The sequence below is a fragment of the Hipposideros armiger genome, unplaced genomic scaffold (genome assembly GCF_001890085.2).
Source record: "Hipposideros armiger isolate ML-2016 unplaced genomic scaffold, ASM189008v1 scaffold_0, whole genome shotgun sequence".
NCBI lineage: Eukaryota > Metazoa > Chordata > Mammalia > Chiroptera > Hipposideridae > Hipposideros > Hipposideros armiger.
The window spans coordinates 916,262-925,996 of NW_017731350.1; the positions used below are offsets into that span (position 1 = coordinate 916,262).

Here is a 9,735-nt window from a genome sequence, read left to right on the forward strand (position 1 = left end):
TTATTACAGTAAAAGACACATTGCCATTAATACCTCTCAAATTACTCCCCCCCACACTTTGAACACACTTATTCCATCATTCTTGCCATCTTCTGAAGCAGTTACGTTAGTCCTCTTTCGTGAGTGTCTTTACTTGAGCTGTCATGGCTGCCTCGATGTCCTGAATTGATTCAAAACGTTTACCTTTCAGGGTCATTTTGACTTTGGTGCCAGTCACATGGTGCCAGGTCTGGTGAATAAGGTAGATGAGGACACACTGTAATGTTTTTATTTGACAGAAATTGCCATATCAAAAGCGATGTGTGACTTGAAGCCTTTCCATTGTGATCATAAAATATGGTGAATGCTGCTGCTGAGTGCCATCCAATGGAAGGGCAGGGATCTTCAATACAGAAAGCAGTGCAGCAAACCTTAGTAACAGTGTGTGACAAGTTTCAACTTGTTTGGTGCAAGTTGGGTGTGAGCTACAGTTGAGAAAAGGTGTTTTAAAGTGTGCCATAAATCATCCTCTATCATGACAATGCTCCGTGTTATACATCGCTTCTGGTATGGCAATTTCTGTTAAATAAAAACATTACAGTGTGTCCTCATCCACCTTATTCACCAGATCTGGCACAATACAACTTCGGGCTCTTCCCCAAAGTCAAAATGATTCAGGACATCAAGGCAGCCATGACAGTGCAACTAAAGACACTCACGAAAGAGGACTTCCAGAACTGCTTCAGAAAGTGGCAAGAACAATGGGATAAGTGTGTTTGAAGCAAGGGGGAGTATTTTGAGGGGGACTAATGTCAATGTGTCTTTTACTGCAATAATTTTTTAAAAATTTAAACATTCACCGTATTGTTTGATCACACCTTGTATAATCTATTTGTGATATTCTTTTTTCCTGATAATTTTTTATTCTGCTTGTATTGACATAATTTTATCATATGGTTGTTTTATGCCACCTCAAAATTTTTATAGAACAGGGAAAACATTTTCCAGAACTTAATTATAATCAATATCAAGTATTATATTAAAAAGAAGCCCCTCCACACATAAAATACATTTTTTCTTACTGGTAAATTCCTTAATATGTTACAAAATTCACTTATTCAATAGCATTTATTGGTATTTATTGGAAAATTAAAAGCAATTCCAGCAAAGCGGTATGGAATATATACTTTGAGGGATTTTTATAAATTGATCACTCTAGTATTTAAAGTTGTGAGTGTATGACCATGTTATTTTAGGGGCTGATTTTAAGTGTACATGAATGTACAGTGTTATACTATAATAACATTTGAAATAAGGTTATTCCATCAACATTTAACAATATACAAATAACTACCATGTTTGGTGGTAATTAGTTCATATAATTAATACAGTTGTATCACTTTTGTGTTCAAAGCATTTTTATGGTAATAAGAAATGGAGGTATAAATAGGCAAAGCAGGAAACTACTCTAAGACCCTTATTAGAACCTCTGAATCCATAACTCACGGTGACCCAAGCAGCCATGCCTCCCTTGGTGTTCAAGGATTTAGGTACAGATTCTCCTTCCTGACCCTCAGAAACTTCCCTGATGAAGGAAGGAATGGAAAATAAGATTGGATATAGTGGGGCTAGATCAGCACTGTCCAATATAAGGTGAGCCACATATATAATTAAATATTTTAAGGCCACATTTAAAAAGTACAAATAAACAAATGAATTTAATAATATATTTTACGTAACCAAGTATATCCAAAATATCATTTTAATATGTAATCCATATAAAAGTTGAGATATTTTACATTCCTTTTTTTTTTATACTAAGTCTGAAATCTGGTATGTATTTACACTTATAGTATATCTCCATTAGGATGCTAAATTTCCAACAGTTAAAGTGAAGTGTAGTTCTACCAAAACAATGAAGGAGTGTGTAAGGAAAAAATATTTTACACTCCTTCAGTATTTAATTTTAAAGTAAACATGCAATTCTTCAGTTGCACTAGCTGCATTTCAAGCGCTCAATAGCCACATGTGGCTAGTGATTACCATATTAGACAGTTTAGGGCTAGATTATGAAGAAATAGGCAGAAAATTATATTCAATTGATTTTATAATTGCTTCTCCTCTATTTTGCTTCCCTTTTCTTCACTCCCTCCCCCCATGCTTCTTCCTACATCCTATGGTGCAAACAAATTGAAGGCAATTATGAAGGTAGGGGTGCAAAAAACTCCACAGAAAAAGGGATGGGTGACAAACTGAGCCTTGAGACTTGTGCAAAAACTTTCTGCTCTTTCCTACCCACCTCATCTGGGAGACAGCTCGAGGCCTCATCTGCATCTTTTTTTTCAAAGTTTAAAAGCAGCCTTACAATCTAGGTGAAAAAAAACCCACTAATAGTCAGGCTTTTCAAATTGGGGTGTAGAGGCTAGACTCAGGGGTGGAATGTACCAAATATATAACAATTGTGGCCTATCTACCAGAAGATAAGTTTTACTCAGTGGTAAGAAACTTAAAATAGTGCTGTTAAATTAAAACAACCATGGATATATCATGTAATAAAATGCAAATTTTCTATCAAAAAGATAAACATCATCCTCACAGCTATTCCACTAAACCCTGTGTATGTGTTGGGATACTTCATATAAAATGGGAAAATAAAAAGAGAAGGAAATGTCTGAAATTCTCCAAATAAAGATTCATTGAGGTTTATAATAAGCAAACACTGGCAGGAAAGGTATGGAGAAGGCACTTAAGGAGAGAAGCTATCAATGCTACATTCTTGGTCAAATTCCACCTTAAGGTAGCTTTTAATTTTGTTCATTTAGATATACTAAAAGAATGATAAGCAAGCAAGAGGAAAAGAATGAAAGACAAATTAAAATATGAACCTTTTCAGGGAAGGACAATGGATAGAAAAGGAGGGGGGGATGAGAAAAAATTATGCTCATATGGGAAAATCCTTTAATGGACTCCACTAACATGAAAACACCATATCAGAATTCATAGTTGAATAGAATGTATGGGATTTTTTTTTTGTAAATAGACAACAGCTAATCTACAGGCATCTGAAATAATGTCTTCTCTCTGGGGATAGTATAAAGAGTGATGGGGGAGTGGTTCACAGAATCATACGATAGAAGAAGTAGTTTGGGGATTCATCAGCCTATATGAAAAATAGCCATTGGCAATTCCGGGCAGGCAGGTAAACCTTAACTGCAGCTTTACACTGAGCACTTAATATGGTCCAGGCATTATGCTAAAAGTTTTACATGCATTATCTCATTTAATTCTCATAACATCTCTATAAGGTGGGTATTATTTTATACTTATTTTTTAGATGAGAAGTTTGAGATTTAGAGAAATTAAGAAATTTGCCCATGGCCACATAATTAGTAAGTGATAAAGCTAGGACTTGAATCCAGGACTTTCTGACACCAAAGCCCCATATTCTTCAACTACTAAAGAATTGTTTTAAAAATTAAATTAAATCATGTGTAAAACACTTGACACATAGTAAGCAATTCAATGTTATGGTCACCTTGCCAGGAAAACATAAACCCAGCTATAGGGTTACACTTTATAAAAATTTAATTCTACCATTTGCAGTATAAGTGTGCACAATAAATTATGGCTTGGTTCTATAAGCAATTGCTGTGGGGAAGAAGGATGGGCTTATCACCTTTTTCATAAAATAACTCTTAGAAAAGAATCTTTATTGAAATGACTATAGCATTTTTCTCTATCATAACACAGAATCTAATTATTGAAAAACAATACAGCAAATTTATGAAAAATATTTTGGCAAACTTGCTGGAAGCTTTGCTGGGGGCTATAATCAAATCTCTACAATTCTGATGTTTAGTTTTTTTTCTAATTTAATCATTTAATGGTCAAAGAACACTTTTTAGCCTCAGCCAAGTGCTAAGTCCTACAGTGTTTATAAAATTACTTGGCACAATTGTTTCAATAAGTTCAAATCGATTAGAAATCCAGCCCATTAGTGAATAAAGCAATACAATTCAACAAAGTGGTGGGAATAAGTGGAAACTAGATTGAACAGAATTAAAAGAGTGATGTGCTAGAAAATGATATGCAGGAGGTGTGAACGTGTTCCTCTCCCCTTTTTTAAATGTGGCAATTAGAAGGAAGAAAATGAACAGCAGCTAGAAGGGACAATAATCAAATGAGGATTTTTTTTTTTTTTTTAAAGACAGGATTCTGAAGTCTGAAGCCAAAAGGGCAAAGCTAGTTGAGAGTATATGTTAAAACACTGGAGAACAGACCTGGACTAAGACCTGATTCAGTCTCACTAGCTTTGTGACTTCAGGCTATTTAACTTCTGAAACCAGAGGTTCCTCACTTAGGGATAATAATAGCACCTATGTTTGTTTTACTTTTTAAGAACCTACCTGGTACATAGTAAGTGTTCAATAGAAATTACCTATTATTAGGCATTGTTAACATTTTGTAGGATTAATGAGGAAAGGAACAAGTATATGGATAATGCCTAGCATAGCGCTGAATGCTTAGCAAAAACTCAATACATAGCAACACTATTACTGTATCTTTTTTTTACAGGAAGGGTGTGTTTCAAGGAAAGAAGAGTCTAAACATGACGGCCAAATTCCACCTCAACTAATAGAATTTAAATGTTAAAAAATTAAAGGTGAGGGCCGGCCGAGTGGCTCAGTTGGTTAAGAGCTCACTCAAGAGCGCGAGCTCTGAGCAACAGCGGTTCTCGGCCGAGCTGAGCTGCCAACAGGCGGCAGGATGGCTCAGCGGGGAAAAAAAAAAAAAAAAAATTTAAAGGAGTTTAGGTATTTAAAAAATGTTCTTATGGTAGAGAATAAAATTTGTGAATAGACAGGATCTAAATTTTAATATAGCATGGGCTTTGCAGTCTTTCAATGTTAAATTACTTAGGTTTATTTTTTTAGTTTTTTTAAATTGGGGAATTGGGGGAGGGGACCAGTGCTGGGGAATTGGGGGAGGGGACCAGCCAAGTTGTTCTTCAATCTTAGTTGCAGGTGGGTGTAGCCACCTTCCCAGGCGGGCGGCAACCTTGTTGCGAGGAGCACGTGCTCCCACCAGCTGAGCCATCCTGCCACCTGTCACTGGCCCACATCGAACTGGCAGCCCTGTTGCTCAAAGCTTGCGCTCTTAAGCCAACTCAGCCACCTCAGCCACGAACCTCGCCCCCAAAGAAACGAAGGCAGGCGGGCGGCGGGCTCCTTCATCAGTCCCCTTCTTCCCAGCAGGGAGGTGGGCAACCAGGAGCCCCCGGAGCAAGAGCGTCTCCAGGCAGGGCACTGGGGAACCGGAACGCGTCTCCTCTCCTTTGCCCCCTTCCCGCCCCAGCCCAGCAGCCGGCACAACCCGCTCCGCCGCGAGAGCCAAGCGCCCACGAAACTCCCACAAACGGACCACGGGAGGCGCCGCCCCCTTTCACGAGCCCTGCCGGCGCCTCGCCGTCTTTCCCCCGCCGCCCTCCCGCTGCGAGCAGCCGGGGGTCCGACCGCCGCGCCTCCCGCCCCCACCCGTCTCCCAAACCCAAGCTGGGAGGGTGTGTTCTCGTCGCTGCGAATCCACCTGAGGTGACTCACGGGCGGAAGCGCGTGGGGAAGGGTCTGAGACGCCGCCACATCCTCACACACGGTGGGCGGTGCGGCTAAGTGTGAGAGGGAACGGAGGGCCCAGGCACAACCGAAACTGCAGTGGCCGACGAGGCCCGAAGCCGGGGCGCGGGAAGAAGATACCTGCGGGAACCTGGGGCCGGTGAGAGGGGTCGGTTGGCCGGTCAGCCTCCCCAGATGCAGCGAGGCCTCAGACGGTTGCTCGCAGGTTGCGCCACCTCGACCTCCCACCAATTGGGAGCGGGGCCGGCGCGGGCCAATCAGCGCGCAAAGCTCACGGCCGGGGGCGGGACCAGCCCACAGCTGCGCGCGCCTCTCCTAGGGGACCCGCTTCCAGCGGATCTACCTTTATCCTGCCTTGCTTAACATTCCGGCAAAGCAAAACGCGAACACCCACCCAGACCTCCTTTGGCCTTCTAATTAAACCCCTTTCCCTTGAACACTAATTAAAGTCAGGATTGTATTAGAGCCATTGATCTTCCCTCCAGCTAGATGGGAGAGGCAGGCCCTGTTATGTTAAAATAAGTATGTGAACAGAGAGGAAGAGACCACTTAAACTAAAATCAGGTGTGAATGCTGTGGTTCCGTGAGAAGGGGTAATGTTTCCCCATTCTGTTAAGTCTGTTCTAAGCTGCAAATTCTTCTACAGGAACCTTTTTCTGTAGCCTCATCCTAACCCTTGGCCAGGTGCCTGGGATGTAGGTGTATAATAAATATTCAATGAATGAATAGATTTTTCAGTTTTTAATTTTTTTTTAGGTGACATACTTTCCGTTTCCCTTCTAAAGTATAACCTGCTTTTCCCCCTTTAACATATGGCCTTTTTTCATGTTGCTAGCCTTTATAAATAATTTTAGTAACTGCATAATACTCAAGTGGCTGGACCGATTTTATTTAAATTTCATTTTTCTTTTTTTGATCGTCAATGTTTATTGGACATTTAGAACATACCAGTCTGACATGTATTTTCTCATTAAACATCCCTACAACCACTTAAGATAGGGTCTAAGATGATCCCAATTTTACAAATGAAGAAACTGAGCTCAAAAAGAGTAAGTCTCTTAGCCAAGATCATGCAACTAGCAAAGGGTGGGGGCTCCTGTCCAGGAAACTTCAGGGCCTGAAGTCCACCCTGCACAGCCTCTGAATGAGCACTCTAAATTGCCAGGTGCCCAAAGCTGATTCCTCTTCAGCTACATTTCTCATCCATCTCCAACCCGTATTTCTAATCTGAGACCAGAGGGCTCCTTTCAAAGAAAGAATCAATGAAGGATGAGGAGTTAATAATTTTCAAATGTAAAAGCAAAGCTTGGCATCTAAAGCCAACTAACCAAAATGCCCAACTAAAAATAAAGACTAAATTTCACTTTTAAGAAAGATTATAAAGAGCATAATGATAAAACTTTAGGTGGATACTGACATGGAATCAATTTTTCTTATTTAACTATTGTTCACTCTGCAAGGAATGCTGTCCCTTTAAAATCCTTTTAACCACTTTTTAGCTGTTTAAGGAAATTATAACACACTGAAATCTACCAGCAAAAAGGGACACAGTATTTCTAAGTGGATGCCACTGATGTAATGAGGCTATTACGTGTTCTTAGGTGCAGCTTTGTTTCAGGGATGGATCCACAAGGAAGAGGGGAGTGGATTAGGTCAGGATAGCAAGAGCAGAGTAAGCGTGACCATTTTCCTATTCGAAACACATTTTTAGCATGAAGATGTAAAATAATAAAATTTTAATTCGTTATTGTTGCCAAGGAGACAATGGAATGTACCTGAACTTTTATTTCAGTTCCTTGGTTCAATATGACACTTTTATATTCTTAAGGGACACATCTCATTATGTTCCTGGCTTTTCTTCAGATAACTTTTTTGGAAGGCATATATATCCTCTGAACACTTCCAATTAGGCATCTTTTAAGCCTTAAAATTCTTTCTGGTATTTGACTCCACATTTTGTACACACCAGTCTGGCCAATCATGATTAAAATTTCTCCCTGGGCAAATTTAAAACAATGAACGTTAAAACTTCAAATGCAAGGGGTCAACTGTAGTCAATTCTTTCCATTTAAGAACAGTGCGACAACATGGATGGACCTAGAGAGTATTATGCTAAGTGAAATAAGTCAGAAAGAGAGAGACAAATACTGTATCATCTCACTTACGTATGGAATCTAAAGAAAAAAATAAACAACAAAAAAACCGAACCAGGGCCGGCCGAGTGGCGCGTTGGTTAAGAGCTGGCTTGGGACGCCAGAGGGCCCCGGTTCGGATCCCACATATGAGGGCGTGACACTGCCCTCTACAGCTAAGATGCTGAACAACAGCTCAACCTGGAGCTGGGCTGCTGTGAGTCGCCAGCGACGGGGGTAGGCTGCAGCCCCTGTGGCAGTGGGTTGCCATGGGCTACCGTGTGTAGCCAGCAGCCAGCGTGAGTGGCCAGCAGCCGCTGTGAGTGGCCATCCAGAAGCCGGCGACTGATCTGCCTCGCCCGGGAAGGGTGCAATGATGGTGCCAACTTGGGCCAGTGAAGCAACGTCCTCCACAACTAGACTGAAGAACAACAACAAAAAAAGACAGCAACTTGTCTGTTCCCCTCCCCCCGATTCCCCAGGGCTGTTCCCATCCCCCAATTCCCCAATAAAAATCTTAAAAAAAAAAAAAAAACCAAACCCAACTCGCACAGAGAACAAACTGAAGGTTACTAGACGGGAGGGAGGAGGTTTGGGGACTGGGTGAAAAAGGTGAAGGGATTAAGAAGTACACATTGGTAGTTACAAAATAGTTGCAGGGATGTAAAATACAGTACAGGGAATATAGTCAATAATATTGTAATAACTATGTATAATGCCAGGTGGGTACTAGACTTATTGGGGGATCACTTCATAAGTTATATAAATGTTTAACCACTACACTATAAACTGGAAACTAGTATAAAATAATATTGAATGTCAACTATAATTGGAAAAAACAACAAAATTGACCCAAATAATACATGCGATCCATCGTTATCAGTTATCTTGTGTGTTTAATAACTTTGAATGAAATGACATTTGGATTCAAGATAAATTTGAATATAGAAAATTATTAAAAATAAGAGGAAGAACAATATAAATTAGTGACACTATTTTAGTGACACTAAAAATTACAGGAATATTTTTCTCCTAAGAAATGAAGTTTTATTAATTTCAAGTAGAAATGTTACCAAGCAAATATTTTTAATGAACACAATGAATGAAAAGAAGCTATTAAAGTGGTTTTAAGACTGCTTAAATTATTTTTTTTTTTTTCCCAAGATTTTATTGGGGAATTGGGGTAGGGAAATGGTGTTGGGGAATTGGAACAGCCAAGTTGTCCTTCAATCTTAGTTGTGGAGGGCGCAGCTAGCTTAGCTCCAAGTCCAGTCGCCATCTGGCCCCCACATCGGCAGCTTTGGGCCGCTCAGCTCAAGGTGCCCTGTTCAATCCTAGTTGCGGGTGGGTGCAGCCCACCATCCTACGTGGGAGTGGAACTGGCAACCTTGTTGTTAGGAGCACGTGCTCTCACCAACTGAGCCATCCTGCCACCTGTTGGCAGCTCAGTTCAGGTGCAGCTCACTGGCCCATGAAGGAATCCAACCCGCAATTTTGTTGCTCATAGCTCGCTCTCTTAACCAACTGAGCCACCGGCTGGCCCCTTAAATAATTTTTAAACATGATAAATTTCCATACTTTTAAATTTAGTGACCAATATTAATTAGTGACTATTTTTTCATAATCAGTATTGACCTGAACAAATTATTATAAAAACCCAGTAAAGTAGGATCTAAATGTGTTTTGATTAATACTGAGATTAATAAAAGACTGCCCTGTTTCCTGCTAAAAGCTTATTTTCTAGACCTGCTTCACTGGCTACTAAGAGCACATTAAAAATTCTATTAGAAATTGCTCAACTTACACTCCAGTTAGGAAGATATTTAAATCATTAGATAAAAGCCCATGTGACCCAACTACATACATCACAGGCACTACATGAACATCTTCAGAAAAGGATCAAGTAATATACATTGAAGACATTAAAATCTATTGAAATAAAATGTGTTTAAATGTCTCATTGTAAACGGGAATAAAATAACCAGTCAGGC

General features: G+C 40.1%; 1 protein-coding gene across 4 annotated transcripts in view; it reads right to left on the reverse strand.

Annotated features, from left to right (window-relative positions):
- SPDYA (speedy/RINGO cell cycle regulator family member A) overlaps positions 1-5,826 on the reverse strand; it is a 35,111-nt gene extending 29,285 nt beyond the window's left edge. For 3 of the 4 annotated variants that reach the window (XM_019644992.1, XM_019645823.1, XM_019646580.1), the window contains exon 1: positions 5,580-5,719. In XM_019644992.1, coding sequence (XP_019500537.1) covers positions 5,580-5,620 — 41 coding nt within the window. In that variant the 5' untranslated portion in view covers positions 5,621-5,719. The other variant, XR_002124587.1, reaches the window with a different exon arrangement.
- Positions 5,827-9,735: the final 3,909 nt, after the last annotated feature.